Source organism: Stenella coeruleoalba (genome assembly GCF_951394435.1).
Source record: "Stenella coeruleoalba genome assembly, chromosome: 7".
Taxonomy (NCBI): Eukaryota; Metazoa; Chordata; class Mammalia; order Artiodactyla; family Delphinidae; genus Stenella; species Stenella coeruleoalba.
The window spans coordinates 118,724,761-118,750,877 of record NC_137153.1 but is presented as its reverse complement, the minus strand read 5'-3'; the positions used below and the strand labels follow the sequence as shown (position 1 = coordinate 118,750,877).

Below are 26,117 nucleotides of genomic sequence, written 5' to 3'. Positions count from 1 at the left end.
CGGCTACGGCAGCGCTATGCCGGAGGAAGGCGGGACGGAAGTGGCGCAAGCCACTTCCGCTTTCACGACACCAGCACTTCCGGATTGGGAGGCAGGAGGCGACGCGTTCTGAAGGTAGGTGAAAGCGCCTTATAGTTGCTCCGGCTTTTTTCCCAGTTTGCGTGTCTGAACCGAGCGGTGTGTGGCTGCTGTCTTCACCTCCCCGGAGGCCCGCCTTTGGCCCAGGTCCCCAGGGCTGAGGGTGGCGCCTGTTTTCTCCGCAGCCTCTCCAAGCCCCTCCACTCGGGAACCTCTCGTTCGTTCCTCCCTCTCAGCCCCGGAACGCCCACCCCGGGGCAGAGCAGGGTCTCCAGGGCACCCCAAAGTGGGGAGGGGATCGGGACCAGGCTTGGGCAAGTCCCTGCACGGCGGGAAGTGGTATGTTCCGAATAAGTGTATATCCATATATATCGAACGCCGGGTAACCATTTGGGAACCCGACGGACGAGAAGATCCCAGCCGTTAGGAGGCCGGTTATGTCCCAACGGAGCGAAGTGCTGTAGGGAAGCAGCTGGACTGTTGAGAAACATTGTAACGAGAAGGCGGGACCCAGAAGAGAAAGTGAGATTCAAACTTAGACCAGTTATAGCGCAGAAAGGTAACGGAGGAAAGGCATTCCTGGGAAAATGAGATGCTTTTGTAAGGTCCCTGATAACGAGAAGGATCATGGTGTATTCTGGGAACGGAAAGAAGACAGGATGTCTGAAACCCAGGGAGAAATGAGAGGTGGAGGGGTAGGCATGGACTAGACTAGATCATGAAGGGCATGGTAGGTCTGTAAGGATTTGGGACTTTATCTTAAGAATAACGGAGGGACTTCCCTGGTGGCGCAGTGGTTAAGAATCTACCTGCCGGTGTAGGGACACGGGTTCGAGCCCTGGCCCGGGAAGATCCCACATGACTCAGAGCAGCTAAGGCTGTGCGCCACAACTACTGAAGCCCGCGCACCTAGAGGCCGTGCTCTGCAACAAGAAAAGCCACGGCAATGAGAAGCCCGCGCACCGCAACGAAGAGTAGCCCCCGCTCGCGGCAACTAGAGAAAGCCCACGCGCAGCAACGAAGACCCAACACAGCCAAAATTAAATAAAATAAAATAAACAAATTTATAAAGAATAATGGAGAAGCCATAAGAAGGTTTTAGTGGGAAGTGACTATATATTTAAAACGTGGTGCTGAGTTCAAGAGACCAGAAGGAGAAGCATACAAGTATTTACAAAAAGAAAGAAAGAAACTAATGGAAGGTAAAAATATTAAAAGGAATTATCTGCTCTGTTCATTGTTATTGAGAGATCCTGAGGGAATTCCCTGGTGGTCCATTGGTTAGGACTCAGTGCTTACACTGCAGGGGGCACGGGTTCGATCCCTGGTCGGGGAACTAAGATTTCCACCACGCCACGCGGTGCAGCCAAGGAGAGAGAGAGAGAGATCCTGAAAGATGGGCCAGGAAGGTATCTCTTGAATTTAGTGGCGCGAAGGTCATAGGCGCTCTAACTGGAGCAGTCTCAGGGGGGAGTCATTGGAGGTGGAAGCTGCAAAGAAGTGGGTTAAGAAGGGGTTTCTGTGCATCTCTGGGTGACACCAGGGAGGAAGGCCTTAACCAAAGCTCTTGGTGCCTCCGTTGGAGGTGAGATCCTGGGGCTGGTAGATTTGGTTTATAGGTATCAGTCCACATGTTTGTTGTTCCCCATCCTTCCAGCTAGACAATTCTTATAGCTTCTTGACTACCTAGGAGAAAGTAGGTACCTTCTGTAGAAAATGTGCTTAAGCATTCAGACTTGAAAGACCACTGACACAGAGAGGTCTCCAGGATCTGTTGTTAAGTGGAAATAGCAAAATGCAGATCAGAATATACAGATGCTACCTTCTCTGTGAGAAAGGAGGGGAAATAAGGACGGATTATTTTGATGTTTGAACCATGTAAACGTATTACCTTTAGTATTACTTTTAGTCGCAGAGAAATAAAATCTTAAAAATTGAAACCCAGAAGCAATACGGAGCAAGGAGAGTTGTAAGATGTGTTTGTATATATTTTTAACCATGTCTTTTGTGAAGTACATTTCCATTCCTGTACTTAAACTCCAGAATGCACATGCTCTGTATAAGAATTGACATTGGAGCCTTATTAAACTTCATTCCTACTTATTACAGAACTTGGACTTTTTGTTGGACACTAACAAGGCCCATTCAGCCTCTTTCTCAAAGAGGCGATCTTCTAGTTTGAGGTCAGTGGATACTTGATGTCCCCGCTCTGAACCACAGCTGGGCTAAATGCTACAAAAGAGAAATAGTTTGCTATGAAAGTATATCATTTGGGGAATGGGCCAAGCTCAAGGGGTCAGAAAAGGTTTCTTTCTTTTCTCTCTCTCTCTCCTTTTTTTTGGTAAATACTTAAAACAGTATGTTTACATCCTTCAGTTGCTTGTTTTAACACTTGTGGTTTTTTAAAATAAATTTATTTATTTATGGCTGTGTTGGGTCTTCATTGCTGCACGCAGGCTTTCTCTAGTTGCAGCAAGCGGGGGTTACTCTTTGTTGCAGAGCACGGGCTCTAAAGCACAGGCTCAGTAGTTGTGGCGCACGGGCTTAGTTGCTCTGTGGCTTGTGGGATCTTCCTGGACTAGGGCTCGAACCCGTGTCCCCTGCACTGGCAGGTGGATTCTTAACCACTGCGCCACCAGAGAAGTCCTTAATGCTTGTTTTTAAGTGAAAGCAGTCTGCATTCTTGTTCTGCCCCTTGCTTTTTAAAAAGTGAACTATTTCAGTTCACTTTAAAAGAGTAGACAAAAATATAACAAATACCCCTGTACTCATTACTCCAGTTAAGAAATAAAAGATTACAGATGTAAGAGAAATTGGCTCTCTACTTGTCCCTAATCCCTGAATTTACCAGTTATAATCCCCATGCTGTATTCATAGTTTTACTACATATGTATCCATTCAGGAAAGATACATGAAACTTTTTTTGTGTTTTAAATGTAATATACATGGCATCATAATGTATATATTCTCTTAACGTAATATACACGGCGTCATAACATTTATATTCTCTTAACGTAGTATGCATGGTATCATAATGTTTATATTCTTTTAAAGCTTTCTAGAAGAAGCAATGTTCAAGCCAAGCTCTGAAGGATGAAAGGCGGCAGGGAGGGGTAGGAGACAGCGGAGAGCAGCCCAGAGAGAGGGAGTTGTGATTTATAAGACCTCAAGCCAGGGAAAGGATTGGAGCATGTTTGGGGAACCAAAAAAAAAAAAAAAAAGGCATGTGTAGCACAGAGTTTGAGAGGAGAGGTAGAAGATGAGGCTGTGGGGGAACAAGGGCCCGATCACGGCAGAGCACTGTTCTCAATTAACTATTTTTTTTTCATATCATAAAGGCAGTGGAACCAGACAAGTGAATTACAGTGAGCTTGCTGCGCATTTCGAATAATAGAAAATTTATAATCATGACTCCAGCCTTGTCATTTGTTCTGCAATTTCGTTTTTGTGTGATTTTTTTTTTTTTCTCCTGAGGCTAATGTTTAAAATGCTCTGCAAAAATAAACCATGTGGTTCCGTTTCCCTATAGGAGTAAAATGGAAGGAGAATCAAGCAGATTGGAAACCCACACTCCAGGTTTCGTCAAGAAAAAGACTAAGCGTTCTGTACATAAGGAGACACATGGGAGGCATCCCCATGAAAGTTTCAGAGACTCCTCCCTGGCAAATGAACAGGCTGACATAACTAAGGGTAAAAAAAAGAGAAAGGATGCCCAGCGTCTTGTTTCTTCTCCTTTGAAAAAATCAGAAATTTGCGATGAGACTGAAAAGGCCGCTTCTATACCCAAAAAGAGTAAAAAGAGAAGAAAAGGTGCTTTGGGGGTCGATAAGGAAGCAGGTGTTGCGTACGTCCTGGTGAATAAAGAAAACATTGAGAACACACCAAAGAATTTTACAAAGAATGTCGATGTCGTTTACATTGATGTAAGCAAGGAGCGAAAGTCAACAAAAGGGCCTGAAGCAGATGAACCGCATTTAGTTACTACGTCACATGAACATGAGTCAGAACTGCATGATAAAGTTCGGGAGAAAAAGCAGAAAAAACATCGGAGAAAAGTTGCATCCTGTGATGCTGTCCAGGAAAGTCTGGGTGCAAGCATTACCCTGCCCGGATCAGAATCCCAAGAGCAGGAACCCCAGCCTCCCATGGGCCGAGAAGGTGAAATTGCGCAACTACCAGTGTCTGCAGATCAAAGCAAGTCTAAGAAAAGAAAGAGGAAGCGTGCAAATGACCAGGAATTTGAGGCCTTGCCTGCGCCTGAGAGCGCTGAGAACATATACTCAGAGGGATCGCAAGTGATTGGTGAGGTCGGGACTGCAGGGGGCAATCAGGAATCCAGTGGCCTCAAGAAGAAGTCTAAGAAAAGGAAGAGAAGATCTGTTGATACTGCCGCGGCACCTGGTGGTGATTTTTCAGTCCTCAGGACGAACTCTGAGGACACGCTCTTTGATTCAGTGGAAGGTCATGGTACCTTGATTGAAGAAAGTGTGAAACCCAGACCACAAGAGGAGAAACCCCAGGCCTGTTCAGAAGAGGTGCAGAGGTAATGTGCGGGTGTTGAGCCTTCTGATGGTGTGTGTCTTGGGTGTGAAGTCTGCCGGTTGCCTCTTTGTTCAGCACGGCCATAGTAAGTGGCAGAAATCATAGAGAGATAGACCATCAAATGTATAGGATGTCGTGTACATTTAACTGAGTAACTTGGCAGGTACCTTCCGTTCTTCACGTATAAAATAAGGCAGTTAGAGTCTGTTTTCACTAAGAACTACTCCAGCCCTGAAACTCTTTGTATAAGTTTAAAAAGAATTTTAAGACCCCACAATTACCTTGTCTATATGTACAGAGATAGGAGAAAGGATCAGAGAACTTAGAATGTTACAGAACAGGAAAAAAACTTGAATTAGGGTTCTCCCTAATAAAAGAAATTTAGATATCCTTATTTATATAATTATCATTTAAGTATACTGGCCGATGAATAGATGCAGGAATTTTTTTTTAAGGCACTTTATTTCAGTTCCTGGGAGTCGGGACAGGTTTTTCCCCATTTCTACTCTGTGACTTTCTTACATTTGCTAGATTGTCCTGGCTTAAAATAGTTTCACATAGAAGTTAAATGGCAGAGGGCCCAACTCACATCAGCCTCTGTGCCTTCTCATTGGGGACATTTTTAGATCACTGATAACGAGGCAGGAATGTTCTCGGCCTGTGGTTCTTAACTTGTTTGGGGCTGTGGACCTGTGAAAGCTGTTGACCGTCCGCTCAGACAAATGCGTACCGTTTTGTTTCTGTTTTGTTTCAGTTTCCTGTCTGGGTGGTTAGCTGATGCAGTTGGCTAAGAGCAGCTTTGGACATCTGGCTGAAAGTCTGTGCGAGTGAATTAGTGATAGATACCTAGAAAACTATGTTTTCTTTATACTGCCAAGGGGAAAATACGTGGGCATTGTTAACTGCAACGAAGCAATTGTAACAATGTAAACCGTGAATATTGACTTAACTAATTAGTAACCATTATTATAAAACATAACTCATTGTGAGGGGGGAGGTGTCTTGAGTATCCATGGGCCTTAGAAGAGGGCTGAGCTTATTAGGAAGTCACTATCTGAAACAATACAGTTGAGAAATTGTAACATAAGAAGCAATGCCTGGTGGAAATAGGGCTTAGGGCAACATGTTTACCTTCCAGGCAGCCTCTGAGGTGTATCCAAGTTAGTAAAGCTACATTAAAGAGTTCAGACATCACAGACTGAATCAACTCCAAGATCCCTTCCAGCTTTAATGCTGTTGTAGTCAAAGGGAGAGTCACTGTAAGAAAAGAATCTGAAAGCCGTTAGGGCACGTGACCTGTCAGTGTTAGTCAATCCAGTTTTTCTCCTTAGATTAGAACCTACAAATGAAGAAGAAGGCAATTTGGAGTCGGCTAAAGATCCTGAAACCAAGTATTTATCTGAAGATTCGAGAGATTCAGATAATTCAGACGTGGATTTGGATTCTGCTGTGAGGCAGCTCCAGGAGTTCATCCCTGATATCAAGGAGAGGGCTGCCACTACAATTAAGCGAATGTATCGGGATGACTTGGGACGCTTTAAAGAATTTAAAGCCCAGGGTAAGCTTGTGGAACTTGAATATTTGTTGAACTTTTCTATATGCGTAACTAGCCCTGGCTTTCTTTTGTGAGCGATTCAGATTTATAGATTCACAAAAAGCATCCCTTAGCTACTTTCAGCTTTATCTCCTTCCAGAATCCTTGTCTGCACTGTAAAATTACCAAAATGAAGTGCACTAGTTTTCCTCTTCTTTGCCCAACTTCTGGTAGGGGAGGCGAGGAAAAACGGGGCTAACGGATCCAGTGATCCACAGACTAGAATACCAAGCCCGGAAGAAGACGGGGAGGAGGTTAAGGGCTTGAGACGCTGGGAGGGGGGCACAAGTGAAATCAAATTAAAACACGCACATCAACATCGTCAGCTTCGATGAGGTGTAATTTCAAGGATATTAATTTGAGGGTGAGCTGGTTGTAGTGGGCATGGCTTCAGGCAACACCCAGCTTGGTCTCCTTCTTGATTTCACTGTGTTACAAGAACCTCCCAGAAAGCTTATTGGGTTTCAGAATGAACTACAAATGTAAGGTTGTGTACTGCAGGTGAGCAGTGCTTACTGATGAGTATCTGCTGTGTGAGGCCCAGTGCCACTGGTCATTGAAAAAAGTAAAAAGAGGGGCCTTAGCCTTATGGAATTAATCATGTTGATAAGATTAGTTTTTTTAAAAAATAGACAAATTGATCAAGAAAAACACAATTTACAGAGAAATATCTATAGAAGGACCCCGTTTTATTTCTGTATTCTGTGTTGACATTTTTATGAGTACGTATTTTATAAAAGATTTTTTAAACAAGTCTAAGATTAGGAAAATGTACTGTGTAATGCAGTCAGTAATAATGAGACTTCAGTGCTTTGAGTTATGACGAGGAATAGAACGTAAATTGCAGTGACATTGTTCCCACCTCCCCCGAATATATATACGTAGAGAATATACATGTTCAGGTTTGTGCCAACCAGTTCCCAGCACTGCCTTGCGGGGAGGAGGGGCAGAGGAGAGTGAAGGGGGGGGCTTCTTTTAAACTTTTATTTCAATACTGTTTGAATTTTTAATGAATATCTATTACTGTTAATTTATTTTTTAAACAACTGTAAAAAGGAACTGATGACACAAGAAAGGTCACGTTGGAGTAGGATGACCAGGGAAGACTTTGGGAGGACAGTGTGGTTTAGAGCGAACTCTGCAGGAGAGCGAATGTCAAGGGCACAAGCGGGGGCTGCTCCCCGATAGGTAGGGAGGAGCTGACGGGTGCTGTTGTAATTGCTAAAGACCAAGCGGTGGTTCGCTTTCATTCATCGTTGACAGTTGTGTACCTTTTTCTCCTGCCCCAAATCCTAGGTGTCGCTATTAAATTTGGCAAGTTTTCCGTGAAGGAAAATAAGCAGTTAGAGAAAAACGTGCAAGAATTTCTGTCTCTGACAGGAATCGAGAATGCAGACAAGCTGCTGTACACAGACAGATACCCAGAGGAGAAATCTCTAATCACCGACTTAAAAAGAAAATACTCGTTTAGATTGCACATTGGTAAGTTTAGAACTGTGGCCTCTTTGACCATCCATAGCCTTCCAGCCTTACACAGATAACCGCGGTGAGTACTGAGCACAGTGCCTGGCCCGTCCAGTACATGCAGTGCATGTTAGCTGCTGCTACGTTAATAGTATTTTTATTGCCAGCCTATACGTTCAGGGATTTGGAATGTGTTCATGTCTCCCAAGAATAGTGCTTTTACAGATTTTCTAACAAATTAGATGATCAGCTTCCAGCTTTCCTACTTGGTAACCGTTACGGTTTTGGTCTCTCTTCTTGTCCTCTATTGTGTATTTTTTGCACATACTGCACAAAGTACTCTGGTATATACCAGAGTCTCTGAAGTTTTTTAAGTAGAGCCATATTTGTGCTTTGAGCTGGAACCCTCCTCTTGGAGGTATCCTGGGGAAGTTAGAAGGTCATGAAGCAATGTAGGTTTGGACTGGAAAAAAAATCTCTCTTGATTTAAAGAGGATAATTACTTAGGTGGAATGCACAAAGGAAAACAGAACAATGAGCCCCTGCTGGGGGATCCTTTCATCTTTAGAGTGGCAAAGCAGGAAAAAACTTATTCATTTGCAAAGGTTTTTTGTTTATCTTATGGAGAACTGCTGGAGTGTGTCCTCCACCTCCAGATTATGTTAAAATCCCTTTGCCTAATAAGGGTCTTTTCCATGAATTTAGTAGACCAGAAGCTAGAGCCTCTACATGCTAAGCATCTAGTTTTCAGAGATCGCCAAGGAAACTGGGGATTTTGTATATCTGCTCCCCAAGACGGCTTTCTGCAGGACATAGGAAACTGCAACCTCCACCTGGGGTCTAGGATAGCGCATGTTGTAAAAAGGGGCCATTCTGGGTTTCTTTTATAATCGCGACTGCATTTCATGCCACGCTCTAGTTGTCCCTCTGACCACCTCTCTTCCGACTTTAGGTAAGGGCATTGCCCGGCCCTGGAAACTCGTATACTACCGAGCAAAGAAGATGTTTGATGTCAACAATTACAAAGGCAGGTAAGAAAAAACTTGAGCAGAGCATTTCTCTAGTCTTTGCTGATACTGTAAATCAAAATGTACACAACAAAATCGTGAAGAGTTTCGTGTGTGAGACCAGATGTGTCGTCAGGTGTGTGTCTCCAAAGACCCGTTGAGTTTCCACCTCTTGAATAAATCTTCTGTCGTCTTCCCATTTCTAAATCCCTGGCTTCTACTTCATGCTTTCATTTTAGCATTCTCCATGCGCTGCCTCTTAGCGTCACCCGTGCAGTTTTCTCAGCAGCCTCCTAAGTTGTCAGCTCCTTGTGAACCCAGACGTTCCTTCTCAGTGTGATGTGTGCCCTCCAGCACTGAGCCCAGTGCTTTGGGTTTTCAGTAAATATTTGAAGGTGGGGGTGAGCACTTGTGTGAGGTCATGTAAGTGTGATTCGGCAGCCTCAATGCAGAGCGTCATGTGGCAGTGGCCATTCTCTCCTCCCTTTTTTCCTAAATAAAATGCCCAATTGTGGTCTGTTTCCAACATTCCAAATAAAACAAATGTAGACCGAGCGTCAGTGGTGGGCAAGCACTCTGCTTAAGGACAAAGGGATGAGGGAGAAGGCATCAGCTCCTACCCTTGAGGGCCCAGACAGCCACCTAGGGCTCAACTACTGATCTCACTTCCAGGAGGCAGATGGAGTGAATCTGGCAGGGCCAGTTGGGTCCTACTTAGCGCCGTGATTTTAAATCAGGACATAGGTACTATCAGAACTTAACATTGATATGACCTTGGCTTCTTTTTAAAAATTTTTACCAAAAGAAATAAACCTGAAGTAGAGGAAAGATGCCTCCACACAGACTGAAACCTGCCCTCCCTTTTTCCCAAGCCCCTGCTGTGTACTTTAAGGAAATTCACTAAAGATGACATTTTAAATGGGACCAAAAAGATGCTTTTGGTAAATGAATGAGGTAACATGTTCTTCTACCTGTTACATCACTGTGGGAAATGACATTTTTCGAATAATGAAAGTCTGTCATTCTGATAATAAAGTTCATTCATTGGTACCATATTATTTGTGTTGCGATGACCATTTACCCTTAAAGTATTTTTCCAGCTTAAGGAACTCTTAAGTGAAAAAACCATACAAAGTCAAAAATCAAAGAATTGTAAGTCTCCAAGGGGCCATGGGGGTCAGTGCACCTGCTTCCTCATTTTCGTACACTCTGTTTTTCTCTCATGTCCTCTTTTTTGTTGCTTCAAGGGTACCTTTAAGTCGTGTTTGAAATCTCAGGAAGACCCTGCTTGCCTTATAAAGGAAACTGCTAAAAAGCTTGATTCTTAATGGTGAAGGATTTCGCATCTCTATTCACCATGCTCTGCATTTTAGATACATTTCTGAGAATGCTAGGATCTTACTGTCCCACGTAGTTGTGGATCACCCTCATTAGAAATGGTTAGTATTTTACTAGGGCTGCTTTTGTGTTGCATTAGTAATAACATAAACTACCACTTCTGGCCCCTCTTCCTCCCCCCAAAAAGGAATTATAAAATGTCATAAAGATGGCTTTTTCTTCCCTTAAACATTTAAGATGTTTAATCTCAAAATCCACATATAGTGCACTTTAGTTCTTTTCTTTTAATATATTTGCTTTTATGTGGGATTCCTGCATCTTAACTTCCTTAAACTGTGACAGATTTGTGCTAAGGCATCTGTCACATCTTTTTTTTTTTTTTAATGACAGCTGTCCTTTTTTTTTTGGCTGAGTTGGGTCTTTGTTGTTGCGCACGGGCTTTCTCTAGTTGCGGCGAGCAGGGGCTACTCTTCGTTGCAGCGTGTGGGCTTGTCATTGCGGTGGCTTCTCTTGTTGCGGAGCACGGGCTCTAGGCGCACGGGCTTCAGTAGTTGTGGCTCGCAGGCTCAGTAGTTGTGGCGCACAGGCTTAGTTGCTCCGCGGCATGTGGGATCTTCCCAGACCAGGGATCGAACCCGTGTCCCCTGCATTCGCAGGCGGATTCTTAACCACCGCGCCACCGGGGAAGTCCCTGTCACATCTTTATTGAGCATCTGTTGTCTGTCAAGCATTACGGGTACCAAAGTGTAGAAAACTGACAGGGTCCCTGCCCTCCGAGGACTTCCCCTCCAGAGCTGTGCTGTCCATCCATGTGACCACCAGCCTCATGTGGCCATGGAGAACTTGAACTATGGTTAGTCCAAGCTGAGATGCGCTGAAGAGTGAAGTATACAATGGACTTAGAAGGCTTGGTGTGGAGAAGAGAGTGTAAAGCATCTCATTCATACTTCTAGGTTCTGATTACATCTTGACATGGCTGCGTTTTTAATATATGGAGTTAAATAAAATATGGTATTAATTCATTAAAACTAAATAAAATTAGGGACTTCCTTGGCGGTCTAGTGGTTAAGACTCCGTGCTTCCACTGCAGGGGGCGTGGGTTCGATCCTTGGTTGGGGAACTAAGATCCCACATGCCGCATGCTGCCGCCAAAAACAACCCACCAAAAACATGGCAGACAGAGTAGAATGGTGGAAAGTGGTCCTTGGTGATTTGCCTGAGCTCCCGGATTAAGCTAACCCTAGGGCCCACCTGTATCTGGACTTTTCAATTGCCTGAGCCAATAAATTATCTTAAAAAAAACTAAATAAAATTAATTTTCCCCTGACCACTAGAAAATTCTAAATGACATCCGTGGCTCATATTTCCATTGGCCAGTGGTGGCCTAGACGAAGAGTCAGATAAACCAGGGAAGCCACGAGTGTACAGTTGCCAGTGGTGACGGGGGCAGTGAGAGAGCAGCAGAGTGTCCTGTGGGAGAGGACAGCAGGACACCTCCAACCCAGGCGGTCAGGGAAGCCCCCTCTGAAGATGCCCCATTTAAGCTGCTTCTGAAGAGCTTGCAGGAGCTGTCCAGCAGTGGAGGGCGGCCATTCCCACCACAGGTCCAGAGGCTCCGAGGTGAGAAAGGCCGATAAGGCCAATGGGGCTGAACTTAGGGAGCGCCGAGCTTTGCAGGCACAGTCAGAAGTTTGGGTTTTATTGTGTGAAGCCTTTATGGGTTTGGCTGGGGAATAACATGATCGGATTATTTGCCCTGGCCTCTGTGTAAATGAGCCAGGGACTGCGGTGACCGACTTACAGGATGCTCATGGTTGAGATGCCGAGACAGGAAGTATCTGGGCTCAGGTCCTTGGTAGGACTGCGCTGAGCAGGTTTCCTGACAGCCCACCCTATATGGCTTCTCCCAGCGTCGCAGCGTGCTGCAGTGAGAATAGTGGTTTTAAGCTTGTGGTTAATGCTCAGCTGTGATCTGTTTTCCCTTCCTCTTAGGTATAGCAAAGGAGATACCGAGAAGCTAAAGATATACCAGTCCCTCCATGGAAACGACTGGAAAAAGATTGGCGAGATGGTGTCTCGAAGTAGCCTCTCTGTGGCCCTGAAGTTCTCCCAGATCAGCAGTCGTAAGTCGTGGTCTCTAGAGCCCACCTGGGTGAACGAATCAGCCCACAGCGGCCCAGGGCCCAGGCATCACTACAGGCCTGTCTTCTGAGAGAGTCATCACTTTTTCAGCCATTCTCTTACTGATTCATTTATTTCTCCATGCATATTGATGCAAACTTAATTCACCAGACTGATTTCTGCCACACCTTATTTCAGTAGCTTTCAGTGTGACTCCAACTGCCAGGTAAACTGAAACCCACTCAGCCGGTGGGCAGGAGAGCCTGGGCCACCAAGATCCCTTCCCCCAGGTGGCCCGGGAAACCATCAGAGGGAGGGCCTGTTAGCCAGGGACGTTTCCCAAAACCAGTGTCAGTCATCTCTTGTCTCTTCTCCTCTTTCATAAAAAGCTTCCTTGGTTATCTTCTTCACCTTAAAAAGTCCCCAGTTGCTTTCAGAAGACAGTCCTTAGTGGGTGTTAGCTTCAGCCCAGAGGCTCACGTGCTCTGGCTCTGCAGGCAGAGCCATGCAGCGGGTCCCAGACAGGCGTCTGCGTGTCCACACATGGTAAACTCTGAGGTGGTGGAGACCACGCCTTTTGTGCCACCAACTCTGGCCACCGGTGCCACATGAAGACTCAGCGCAGCCAATTCTGCCAGTTTCCAAGAAGTAAAGCAAACATCTGGATTTGCATGTGTGTGTGAAATCAAGATCTTTTTTTCTTGGGACCCTCTTTTTTAAAATAAATAAATTTATTTATTTATTTATGGCTGCGTTGGGTCTTCATTGCTGCGCGCAGGCTTTCTCTAGTTGCGGTGAGCAGGGGCTACTCTTCATTGCGGTGCGGTGGCTTCTCTTGCTGTGGAGCATGGGCTCTAGGTGCGCGGGCTTCAGTAGATGTGGCACACGGGCTCAGTAGTTGTGGCTCGTGGGCTCTAGATCGCAGGCTCAGTAGTGGTGGCGCACGGACTTAGTTGCTCCGTGGCATGTGGGATCTTCCCGGACCAGGGATTGAACCCGTGTCCCCTGCGTTGGCAGGCGGATTCTTAACCACTGCGCCACCAGGGAAACCCCTCTTGGGATTCTCTTGATTTTTAAATATTCATCCAAATTGTTATTGGGGAAATAGTAACAATAACATTCTGTAGGCCAGATCAAAGATATCTGTAGCCTGCCAGCTTGCAGCCTCTTCCTTAGCATGACTGTGAGCATCTAGACAAGAAGAGCGAATCGTAGAAGCTTTTGATGCCCTGCGCCAAGGACTGGCGTTAGGAATTCACAGGTGCCGGGACTTCCCTGGTGGTTCAGTGGTTAAGAATCCACACTTCCACTTCAGAGGACGCGAGTTCAATCCCTGGTCGGGGAACTAGGATCCCACATGCTGCAGGGCAACTAAGCCCATGCTCCGCAACTAGAGAGAAACCTGCGCACCACAACGAAGGTCCTACGTGCTGCAGCTAAGGCCGAACACAGCCAAATAAATTTTTTAAAATTAAAAAAAATAGAAAGCTTAATGAGTGCAAAATATTAAAAAAAAAAGTAAAGAAGGAAAAAAATAAATTCACAGGTGCCTTCTTCATCAAGTACCGTGGTGGCGTCATTGCAGCTGTTAATTTCACTCTAGAAACTCTTGGGGAGAGTTATGTATATAACATGAAAGTCGTTTGGTTATTCTCTTTCCACTAAATGTTTGGGAACCTCACAATTTCCTGCAGGAGGTATTACTCTTAGAAACAGGAAGAACAGCTTTTTCGAAGTTAAAAAAAAGATTGCTTTAAGAAAGGATGTTTTTCTTTGCAGTTGGTTGTGTGTGTGTGTGTGTGTGATTGGTTCTTAAAAAGAATCTGTGGCCACTTTCGTAGTTTCATTTTGATTTGCACGTAACTGATAGTTTTTTTTGTTTCGTTTTGTTTCGTTTGGCTGCATTGGGTCTTCATTTGCTGCGTGCGGGCTTTCTCTAGTTGTGGCGAGCAGAGGCTACTCTTTGTGGCGGTGTACGGGCTTCTCATTGCAGTGGCTTCTCTTGTTGCAGAGCACTGGCTCTAGGTGCGCAGGCTTCAGTAGTTGTGGCATACGGGCTCAGTAGTTCTGACACACGGACTCTAGAGCACAGGCTTAATAGTTGTGGCTCATGGGCTTGGTTGCTCCACGGCATGTGGGATCTTCCCAGACCGGGGCACAAACCCGTGTGCCCTGCATCGGCAGGCGGACTCTCAACCACTGCGCCACCAGGGAAGCCCCAGATTCTTAACCACTGCACCACCAGGGAAGTCCATAACTGATAGTTTTATGTTTGTGTAATTGAGATGTTGCCCATTGTCTTCTGAAAAGTGTCTGATTTATCTTTTTGTTTTTAAAGACTTTATTTTGGGACTTCCCTGGTGGTCCAGTGGTAAAGAATCCTCCTTCAGTTGCAGGGGACGTTGGTCGGGGAACTAAGATCCCAAATACCACGGGGCAGCTAAGCCCGCTCTCCACAACTGCTGAGCTCACGCACCCTGTAGCCCGTGTGCCGCAAACTGCAGGGGCCATGCACCACAACTAGAGAGAGAAAACTCACACACCACAACTAGAGAGAAGCCCGTGCACCACAACAAAGAGCCTGCGCTGCAACAAAAGATCCCACATGCCTCAACAAAGATCCCATGTGCCACAACTAAGACCCAACGCAGCCAGAAAAATAAAGAAAATAAATAAATAAAGGAAAAAAAAGACTATTTTTCTAGAGCAGTTTTGGGTTCACAGTTAAAGTGAGAGGAAGGTACAAAGACTTCTTACTTATCTCCTGCCCTATACGTACACAGCACACCCCCCATTCTCAACACCCCCCGGCAGAGTGGTCCATTTGTTACAATCCATGAAGCTACCTTGACACATCTTAACCCCCCAGAGTCCACAGTCCACATTAGGGTTCACTCTTGGTGTTGTACCTTCTGTGGGTTTGGAGAGATGTCAACTGACGGATATCCATCATTATCATTTTGTTGTTAATATTGTGTTTGAAAGCAAATAAATTAGCAACTTCAAGACCATCCTTTTACGTCAACAGAAAGAAATCATGGTGCTTGGAGCAAGACGGAGACCCAGAAACTAATCAAGGCTGTTGAAGAAGTGATTCTAAAGAAAATGTCTCCCCAGGAGCTAAACGAGATGGATTCTAAACTCCAAGAGAATCCTGAAGGCCGCCTGTCAGTTGTTCGGGAAAAACTCTACAAAGGCATATCCTGGGTAGAAGTGGAGGCTAAAGTGGAAACCAGGAATTGGATGCAGTGTAAAAGTAAGTGGTAAGTTTGAGGCTTCTTACATAAATTTCAACAAGATGCATTCCCTGCCCGTCTCTCAGCAACTTCCGGAGAGGGGTGGACTGCTGAGGTTACTAAGAATATCTGTAACTACCACGTGGAAAGCCTTACAGTAGGTCAAGAATGATCCTCTCTAATCTGCTGCTCCAACCACTTCAATATCAGTAGCTGATTTAAGTTAGCATTTAGCCAACCCTGATTCATTGTGTGGCTTCTTCATAAAGAACTTGAACCTTTTGTTCTATTTATTTATTTATGTAATTGAAGTACAGTTGATTTACAATGTTGTGTTAGTTTCTGGTGTACTAAGTGATTCAGTTATGCATATATATTATTTTTTCATTCTTTTCCAATATAACTTATTACAAGATATTGAATACAGTTTTCTGTGCTGTACAGTAGGACCTTGTTGTTTATCTATTTTCTATATAGTAGTTTGTATCTGCTAATCCGCAATTTCAAATTTATTCCTGTCCCCTTTCCCCTTTGGTAACCATAAGTTTGTTCTCTGTGTCTGTGAGTCTGTTTCTGTTTTGTAAACAGAACTTGAATCTTCTTAATATTGAATATTGACTTCTGGTTTCTTCACTCTGTCCCTTTCTTCATAAAACCAGGTTGTTACCTATTTATAGCATGAAAAAAAAAATACAAAATTAACGTCTGAATATTTAGGAGGGAAATCACAAGCGTAGTGATCAGTAATAGCTCCACCTTTTTACTTTTGCTTTCTAATTCAGCAGTTCCTCTGTCTTCATCCAAAGCAGGGCAGTCACGCTCTTCATCCTAGAACATCTTTAGGTGCATCCGTCACAAAGAAGTAGTTTCGGTCCAGATCTTGCTGCACGTTGTTCGCCCGATGTAGCTTTTCCCAGCCCTGGAGGGTTTCTGATCTTTCAACTGCAACTTTCAGCTGCAGCATGACAGCTTGAAGCAGTGGTTCTACAGCCCACGACCCAGGCCTCCTGCATAAAGGGAGTTTCATCATCTTGACCGTTAAAGAAGAATGAAATCCAGAGTGGGCGTGTTGTACGTTAAAAGCAAACTCCTAGATTATACTGTGTATTGTTTATATACCTTACAGTTCTGCTGTAGAGTATTTATTTTACTAGAAGACTACCCTCAGGAAATAAGCTCCAAAGGACAGATAATGTTTAGGGGGGGAAGTGTGTAATATGGAGGAACCAGAGCCCTTTCTCCCCCTATATCTTAGACTTAAAAACAGGAGTGGGGGCTTCCCTGGTGGCGCAGTGGTTAAGAATCCGCCTGCCAATGCAGGGGACACGGGTTCAAAGCCCCGGTCTGGGAAGATCCCACATGCCGCGGAGCAACTAAGCCCGTGCGCCGCAACTACTGAGCCTGCGCTCTAGAGCCTGCGAGCCACAGCTACTGAGCCTGCGTGCCACAACTACTGAAGCCCACCTGCCTAGAGCCCATGCTCTGCAACAGAGGCCACTGCAATGAGAAGCCCGTGTACCGCAATGAAGAGTAGCCCCCGCTCGCCACAACTAAAGAAAGCCCGCGTGCAGCAACGAAGACCCAACACAGCCAAAAATAATTAATTAATTAATTTTTTTAAAAAAGGAGTGGGTTATAAAGCCTCAGTTGGAAAATGATATGTCAGTGTCTTAAAAGGGCAATGATGAAGGGGAGCCGTGCTTCAGAATCAGCATAATTAAATAACATGCAAGGGTTCTCTTTTAATTTGAAGAAAAATGTAGGAAACTTGAATGCTGAACATAGATTTACTTCATGAAACATTGAAATGGCATCAGCGGGTACATTTCAAACCAGTGAATGTGGGTGGCTGTTAGTAAAAACAGTGTCAGTTTCTGTGTGTGTGCGTCATGTGCCTCCCTTCTCAAGAAAGTAAATGTTACAGCTCACGATCTGTCCATCACATTGTGACAAATTTCACTCTTCACGAGAAGCACTTTTTAAATATTTTTAATTGAGCTGCTGCTCTCATTAGGAACTTCAGGGAACCCTTTCCCTCAGCCATGAACTTTGGGCCTTAGAGGAATCATTGAATCATTGATGACTTTACTAAATCTGTGTAATTTGGTGTTTCAGCAGCTATAATGGTAATAAGAGCAATGTCTCTCTGTTTTATAAACAAGCAAAAATAAATTGAGTTTACACAGCGCCCTTTAGCACCTGCAAGCAGGCTTATTCTTTTTTTTCCTCCCCTTTTTTTAACTGTTTATTATGGAAATTGTGTAACACACAGCAACTTAGAACTCCTTGTATCCATCATTCATTTTCAATAACCATCAACTTTCTATCTCTTTATTTACCCTTTCCCACTTTAAAAAAATTAAAAAAGGTATATTCTTGATGGTGGTAAATGTTAGCAGTGATGAGTTGCAAAAGTTATAAAGTGGTTCTGAATAAGGACAATTTAAATGAGGAAAACAAAGGACATTTTAATGGAAACTTTACCCCGAAAATAAACTGTTTTTCTTTCTTTCAATGTAGGACGGAAATTCTAACCAAGAGGATGACAAATGGTCGGGACGTATACCGGGGAGTTAATGCCCTACAGGCCAAGATCAACCTCATTGAAAGGTACAGAAATAGAAAGTGACGACATTTTCTGTGTTCTTCTCTCTAGCCAAAGAGTAGTTGTTCAACAGCAGAATCTGCAGTAAGATCACCACGGTTCATATTCCTCTTCCAGCACTTTCTACGTGCATGACCTTGGACGTGTTTCCTACCTTTCTAGGTCTTGGGTTGTTTATCTTAAATGAGGATGATAATAACAGTACCTGCCTCTTAGTGTTATTGGCAGAAGAAATGAAATAATGCATGTAAAACGTAGCATGCACTCAATAAACATAGCTATTTTAGTCTTTAAGGCTTTCACATGGACATGGCTTACTTCTGTCCATTGGAAAATGGAGCTAAATACTTCAGGCCGAGCCCCACTGCTCTCTAGCACGCGTTAGTTGGTGTCACTGCTGCTTGGTCTTTAGTTTTGTCTTTGAGTTCCTGGTCCGTGCAGAGTCCTCCCTCCCCTGATGGACAGGGAGACATGGACCTGTTTTACAAAGTCAGCGAGTCTAGTGGAGTTGGGCTCGTGTCCAATGAGGAACAGCAAAGAGCAGAAGAAACCTTTGGATTCTGGCCGCCCTGTCCAGCTTCATTATTCTTGCGCTCTGTCAGGAAGCCTGCTTCTCCTTCATTGGTGGGCTTCCTCGTTCTCCACGCCGGCCTGGCTGGGGTTGCCTTCCCCTTTTCTCCTCTACCAGAGAGACAGCAGAGACTAGCAGAGCCAAGGAGGCCATCTCACGTCAGGCAGGCCTGGGTTCCATTGTGGGTACCGCCTATGAGTCATGAAACATTGAGCCAATGACTCGAGCTCTCAGCCCTGATTCCTGGCCTGTGGAAAGGACATAATCCCCTAGCTTCATCAGGTGATGTTGAGGGTAAATGGATTAGTGGGTATCAAGGTCTTAACCCAGTGTCTGTCACATAGTAAGTGCTGAGTACACATGTGTACTACTCTTGTGTGTCTACACTGAATGGTGAAGTTGTGTTTTTGGTTGGTTGGTTGGTTGGTTGGTTTTAAATTTTTTATTTATTTATTTGGTTGCGTCGTGTCTTAGTTGCAGCAGGCGGGCTCCTTAGTTGTGGCATGCAGACTCTTAGTTGTGGCATACATGTGGGATCTAGTTCCCTGACCAGGGGTCGAACCCGGGCGCCCTGCATTGGGAGTGTGGAGTCTTAACCACTGTGCCACCAGGGAAGTCCCTGTGTTGTTTTTTTTTTTTAAATTGAAGCATAGTTGATTTACAATGTTGTGTTTAATCTTTGCTGTACAGCAAAGTGACCCAGTTATACATATATATATTTTTTTCATATTTCATTCTTTTCTATTATGGTTTATCACAGCATACTGAATATAGTTCCTTGTGAAGTTGTGTTTTTTACTAGGCTTGGTGGGAGATGCAAAGGGCTCAGGAGGAGGAAGCGTGATTTTTTTGGTCTGTAGCTCACCCCATGACCTTGGGCTGACCTTGGGTTAGGATGCCAGTGACACTGGGCCTGTGTAACAAGGGAGCTGGAACAGGGGTGAACACGCTGAGACCTTCCAGCTCTTAATATTCTGTGAGTCCATGAAGATGTCCATCATGTTGATTTTTGGCTTGAAAACTTAATTTTTATTTTTTCTCATAGGTTGTATGAAATAAATGTGGAAGATGTTAATGAAATAGACTGGGAAGATCTTGCTAGCACCATAGGGTAAGGCCATTTGTTTAATATCAAGCTAATGAAAAAATCAGAGAGGAGTTCTAATAAATGACTGCCTCTCAGATTTGAAGAACAGGACTGAAATTCCTGCTGCTTATGGAACTCATCTATAAATTGTATTTGTGTATATATGTATTGGGAACGCCCTGTCTAAGTACCGGACCAGGTAAATCAGACCAGCCCTCCCTCCGCTCCAGCCACCACCTCCACCCCAAGACACCTGAGGAGAGTGAATGAAATGTGTGCAGTCTCTTAAAAGCTTCATGGAGCACACCAGCTATGACTGGGACAAAGAACCCATGGTCCCTTTGCCCATAATTAGCCTTCTACCATTTGCCACGTTGACTTTATCATCCCTCCCTCCCTCCCTCTCCCACTCCCTTCTACAAGGGAATAGAATTCTTTCCCTTAACCGTTTCAGTGTTAATGGTGGACGACATGTCCTCAGCAAGGCTGTTACTGTGCATCAGCACAGTGATCGTACTGAGGGCACCTGACACTGATGCACTACTATTGTCTAAAACACAGTCCCCATGCAAATTTCACCCAGCGTCCCAGTCGTGTCCTTTATAACACTTTTCCCCTGATTTAAGATCCAGCCCAGGATCTGTCTCCTTAGTGTCTTCTAATCTGCAGAGTTCTTCTGCCTTTTCTTTTTTTTTTTTTTAATTATTGGAGTATAGTTGATTTATAATGTTTCAGGTGTACAGCAGAATGATTCCATTATAGATTCTTTTCTGTTATAGATTTTTAAAAATTTATTTATTTATTTATTTTTGGCTGCGTTGGGTCTTCATTGCTGTGCATGGGCTTTCTCTGGTTGGGGCAAGCGGGGGCTGCTCTTCATTGCGGCACGTGGGCTTTTCATTGCGGTGGCTTCTCTTGTTGCGGAGCATAGGCTCTAGGCCCGTGGGCTCAGTAGTTGTGGCTCACGGGCTCTAGAGCACAGGCTCAGTAGTTGTGGTGCACGGGCTTAGTTGCTCTGCGACATGTGGGATCTTCCCGGACCAAGGCTTGAACCCATGTCCCCTGCAGTGACAGGAGGATTCTTAGCCATTGCGCCACCAGGGAAGTTCCTCTGTTACAGGTTATTACAAGATATTGAATATAGTCCCCTGTGCTATACACTAGGTCCTTGTTGTTTATCTGTTCTATATACAGTAGTGTGTATCTGTTAATGCCTTTGTCTTCTATGACGTTGAAATTGTGGGAAAATACAGGCTGGTCGTTCTGGAGAACTTGCCTCAGTTGGGGAGTTTGTCAGACGCTTCCTCACTGTTGGATTTGGGTTTTGTATTTTACGTGGGAATCAGTCACGGGGGAGGCTGTGTTTCTGTCACCAGGTCACATCCCATCAGGAGGCATGTGGTTCTGATTTTGATCCCCTGGCTCTGGCGGCCTCTGCCACACTGCCCCACTGTAGAAAAGGAAGTTTTTCTCTTGGTGAAAAGAAATGGCCACGGGGAGATCTTTTGAGACCACATCAAGCTGCTGCTCGTCTTCGGTTTCCCTCAGGGGTTTTGGTGTGCTGTTCGTTCGCATCTCTCACCCGAGGAGTGAGATGTCCTCAGTTGCCGCTGTCTGCCTTCATCGCTGCGGTCCTTGCATTTTCAGTCAGTTCCTGCCACTGGAGGAGAGGCCACCACTCGGAAGACCTGAATTCACTGCTAGCCAAGCAACCGAGAGCTGGCTGGCAAAGCACAGTCTCTCTAAGCAGCACACGTTGTTGAGCATCGCGGGGCTCAGGGGTTGGTGGGCTTTGGGAGGTGGGGATGTTGAGGGACTGTCTGGCCTTTAGTTTGGGAAGGGTGCTGAGGGCAGCAGGGCTGCCGCAGCCTGGCTGCCTTTCAGAAACGTGGCTGCTGGTGTGAGGTTGTCACTGATCCATTAGGAAGGGTGTAAACTGGTTCTGCTGGTTAGTTATTTACACCTCAGGATTATGGACAAAGAACGATCAGTCCTTTTTTTTTAAACTTGAGAACTGGAATCTTTTTGTGGCAGGCCCTGTTGGGAGCCACAGACACATGCCCGTGATTCCAAACCCTTTCCTCTTCTAGCTCGTCTCAGGAGTGGGGCACCAGCTCTTGGGTTTGTGGGTCCCTGGGAGGGGAGGGTGTTAGGGGCTTTGAAGGAAGGGTATCCTGCTGTGTACCCCACCAACTCCCGTCCTAAGAAGTATTCATGTCGACATGTCCCTCCCTGTGTAATATCAAACCGCTTTTGAAAAATCTGACTTTTCCAATAAATGTTTGTGTATCTTGTGACATTGCCTCAGATCACATTTCTTAAATTGAAATGGGTTTTTAATGATTTTAAGTAGAATTATATACTTAGATATTGATTGTTCTGGTTAAGGTTTAGAAATCTCAGAGCTGTTAAAACAGACATCATGGCATCCAGTCAAATACCATTGGAAATAGTACATCCTCAAAGCTTTAATAATGAGTTAAAACAGTGAAAATAATTAAATTAAAAGTTCGGTCTCTCAGGTTCTTTAAGCCTCCCTTGTGAATTATTTAGGCAGGATTTTAAAGAAAGCATCTCCACCTAATGAGATGTAACACCTACTTTGTCTGAAAATGTCCAGATCCGTTATTGTTACTTCTTGAAGCCTGAGCTTTGATCTGCAGAACAACCTGGGCGCAGGGCGCTGTGGGAAGAGGGAAGGCATAGATGCCCTAGAACTTGGGCTTTGCAGTCAGATGGACCGGGCGTCAAGTCCTGGGACTCTGCTCATCATTTAGCCAGCCTTGGGCAGGTCATTCCCTCCCTTGCCTCCACGTCGCGGTTTCCTCATCTGCGCAGTGGTTTAACAGGACCATGATGAGGACGACAGCAAGGAGACAGTGCGTGGCACGCAGTGCGCACGTGGCGGGCAGCTGCTGCCATGAAGAGGCAGAAAGAGCCCAGCCGTCTTGTACTTCCACATACCTAGCAGATCCAGTTATTCCCACTAATCATATAACAACTAGATTAATTAGTCACTGAAACAAATATGCCACACTTTTATGGCTTAGGAAGTGAGTGCCCAGGAAGTGAAGTTAGTGATTTTCACTTTAAAAAAATATTTAAGATGTGGTTGTTTCTGTCCTACTTATTGTAAATGGAAAATGGATTTGACTCACCAGAATATCGTAAGCATCCACTTTATTTAGCTTTGTAAAGTAGAAAATCCAGACCCCTGCCTTTGCATTGTGACAAATATATAGTTATCCTAAATGTAGTGGTTAAGAGTGTAGGATCTGTGAAGTGTTGCCATTGGCAGCAACATGGATGGGCCTAGAGATGATCATACTAAGTGAAGTAAGCCACACAGAGAAAGACAGATATCATGTGATATCAATTATATGTGGAATCTTAAAAAACTGATAACAAATGAACTTATTTACAGAACACAAATAGACTCACAGACATAGAGAACAGACTTATGGTTACCAAAGGGTTAGCGGGAGGTAGGGGGGTAAATTAGGAGTCTTGGATTAACATATACACACTACTGTATATAAAATACATAAACAATAAGGACCTACTGTATAGCACAGGGAACTATACTCAATATCTTGTAATAATCTATAATGGAAAAGAATCTGAAAAAATAATATATATATATATATGTATAACTGAATCTTTCTGCTGTACCCTTGAAACTAACACAATGTTATAAATTAACTATACTTCCATTAAAAAAAAACTGATATCAAAAAAAAAGAAAAAAGTAGAATTCGGAGTGGACCCAATTGAAGTCCCAGCCCTTCCCCCCTTATTCACTGTAAGATCTTGGCCATCTTCTCTCGGTTTCACCATCTCCAAAACGAGGGATAAGCGTAGGAGCCCCCTCGCAGAGTGGTCGTGAGGGTTATTTGTTGCTCTGCGGAGAGCCCTCAGGGTGGGGCTGAAGACAATGTTAGCATGAGCCCCTGTGAGCTAGCGTTACACCTTGTCTTCCCAACTGGTAGTTTAGATTGTTCTAGTTCAGACAGAATTCGTCTTGTTGTACTGCTGGTTTTCTTCCTTTTGTGTGTGTGTGTTTAACCAGATGAACAATAGCTTTTCATATGTGTCTTATTTTTCTCACATGTGTAGACATGAGGATTAAGAAAGCTGTTTAGATCTGTAGACCACCCCTCAATCAATGCACTTAGTACACAGGACTGAAATGATTAACTTTTAAACTGCCACTAACTTTTTGACACCTTTTCCTTTCTAAAGGGATGTTCCTCCATCTTATGTCCAAACTAAATTTTATAAGCTGAAAGCTACCTGTGTTCCCTTTTGGCAGAAGAAGACTTTTCCAGGTCAGTATTTTCGGTATCTGAATAATTAAAAGCGCAGCACATGGGGACACACGCTGGTAGTGTGACCTTGGGTAGTGACTTCTGGGAACCTCAGATTCTTCAAATGGAAAACGGTGAAAATTGGCAAATTATAACCCCTACCTGACAGGACTTTCAGAAGTACTAAATGAGATAATGAGCTTGAAAAGTGTGGTCACCAGGCTGCCGGGCGTTTAGCAAGCACTGGGTGAGTAGCTGCGCGTGCTTCTGGGTTGCACAGCACACGTGCTCACGTGCACACGCTCACACCACATGCCTGCACACACACTGATCCACAAAAAACTGGAGATACAGTTTCTTCTCTGCAGCCATTTGTAGGTGGTTTACATATGTAATTCCCAAACCTGGAGTATCAGAGTCAGGTGGGGAACTTGGGAAAAAGGTACATACCTGGGTCTCATCCCAGACCCAGTCGATCCTAGTCTCTAGTCTGGGTCCAGAGGCTAGGTTTTTCTCTAACAAGCTCACAAGTGAGTCGCCAGTGGCCTGCCCAGCATCATTGTTTGGGAACCGCTGGTTCGGGTAACACTGCGCCCTGCAGTGTGTGACAAAATGCTCCTTGCGTTCAGCAGACACCACTTCCTGGGTTTGAATCCTGGCTTCGCCCTCCTGACTCTATGACTTTGGATGAGTTTCATAATGTCTTTATGCCTCATTTGAAAAACGGGTGAACAATGGTGCCTACCTCATAGGATTTTTGAGAGGACTGAATGAGTGACTATGAATAAAGCAGTTAGAGCCAGGTCTTGCACACAGTAATGCCAGTAGCAATGCGTTGTCGTCATCCGCACCGTCTGTCCTTTGACCGTGGGAAGAGGCTTTGTCAGATCATCTCAAGATTCAATTTCTTTTCTTTAGAGATTATAGACTACCTTTATGAGACTAGTCTACCGTTGCTTAAAGAAAAATTAGAGAAGAAGATGGAGAAAAAAGGGACTGAGATCCAGACCCCGGCAACCCCCAAGCCAGTCTTCCTGTTTCGAGACATCTTTTATTGTGACGATGACAGTGAGGGAGAAGACGGAGATGAAAAATGTTAAGCGGCTGATACTCTCTCTTGTCCATTTTTCTAGGTCTGGTTGTGTTTATATACGTGTCAATAAAGCTATTTTCACTATTGATTTTACTGAAGAAGGTGCAACAGCCAAAGGAAGGGTATGAAAATAATAACATATTGTGGAGCATTAAAAATTGATTCACATTTCATATTCAAGTTTGTCTGAATGTGAAAAGAAAGGCAACTGGTTTTCATACAACTACTGGTTTTCATACAACAGCAGGATCCCAAGTCCCTCTAGTGGCAGCAGAGGGTAGTCATGTCCGACGAACATTTTCTTTTTTTTGGCTGTGCCACATAGCTTATGGGATCTTAGTTCCCCACCAGGGATTGAAGCCAGGCCCTCGGCAGTGAAAGCGCAGAGTCCTAACCCCTGGACCGCCAGGGAATTTACCCCAATGAACATTTTCATGATGTGGATTCAACTATACGTGCATTCAGCAAAAAAGAGAATGTTTACAATTTTAATAATGCATGCCATTTTGCTTTCTGTTTTTCAATTGTTTAGATGTGTATTTTAGTGTGTGTGCGTATTAGGTAAGTGGTACAGGGAAGTTTGTGTTCCCGCAAACTGGTTTCGGTTCCCATGTGCCTGTCATGGTGTGCGTATCTCATCTTCCTGAGTGTGATTCTAGTGTTTAAAGATAGGTATTTTTCATACAAGATGCCCTCTCAAAGCCAGTCACAGAATTCATCTGGTGTTGAACTGGAAAAAACAAAGAAACCAGCAATCTCTTCCATTGCTTCTGGAAAAACTGCCTCTGTTAGACTTCCCTTGCTGGCAAGGGAAATAAAGTGCCCAGGCTTCTAGCCTCATCTGTACAGGGGAGAACATAGAAAGGAAGGTGTGGGTGAGCAATATCCCATAGAGTGAGGCCACCCTCTGGGCCAAGGTGCAGCACCCTTGTCTCCTGAGTGTAGCATCGTGATGTGTGATGTTGGTCAGTTCATCCACAAAGCTAGGCATTTTTCCAAGCTTGCCGTCATCAGGGAAGGAAGAATACAGAGAAACAAGTTTAGGAGTCCTCAGTCACCAGTATATCCACAGCA

General features: G+C 44.5%; 1 protein-coding gene across 6 annotated transcripts; it reads left to right on the top strand.

The window, feature by feature from the left end:
* The first annotated feature begins 90 nt into the window (after positions 1 to 90).
* On the top strand, positions 91 to 25,248 carry TTF1 (transcription termination factor 1). Of its 6 annotated transcripts, XM_079925570.1 has the most exons (11): positions 91 to 114; positions 3,608 to 4,621; positions 5,952 to 6,178; positions 7,511 to 7,696; positions 8,631 to 8,709; positions 12,016 to 12,146; positions 15,173 to 15,407; positions 17,901 to 17,990; positions 19,602 to 19,667; positions 23,886 to 23,971; positions 24,869 to 25,248. In XM_079925570.1, the coding sequence occupies exons 2-11, from the start codon at positions 3,615 to 3,617 to the stop codon at positions 25,048 to 25,050; spliced, it is 2,289 nt and encodes a 762-aa protein (XP_079781696.1). In that variant the 5' UTR covers positions 91 to 114; positions 3,608 to 3,614; the 3' UTR covers positions 25,051 to 25,248. The 6 variants fall into 6 exon arrangements, 5 of the variants coding, with proteins under 5 accessions (XP_079781696.1, XP_079781695.1, XP_079781699.1 ...); XM_079925569.1 differs by lacking the exon at positions 91 to 114 and having other exon boundaries at positions 3,286 to 4,621; XM_079925573.1 differs by lacking the exons at positions 91 to 114; positions 7,511 to 7,696 and having other exon boundaries at positions 3,286 to 4,621.
* Positions 25,249 to 26,117: the final 869 nt, after the last annotated feature.

What these genes read in the sequence shown, in the direction of transcription:
- TTF1 (XM_079925570.1), top strand. Translation starts at nt 3,615, where the DNA reads ATGGAAGGAGAATCAAGCAGATTGGAAACCCACACTCCAGGTTTCGTC. An exon ending in GTCAACAATTACAAAGGCAG is followed by an intron (nt 8,710 to 12,015) that starts GTAAGAAAAAAC and finishes CCTTCCTCTTAG; the next exon opens with GTATAGCAAAGGAGATACCG. An exon ending in GTTCTCCCAGATCAGCAGTC is followed by an intron (nt 12,147 to 15,172) that starts GTAAGTCGTGGT and finishes TTACGTCAACAG; the next exon opens with AAAGAAATCATGGTGCTTGG.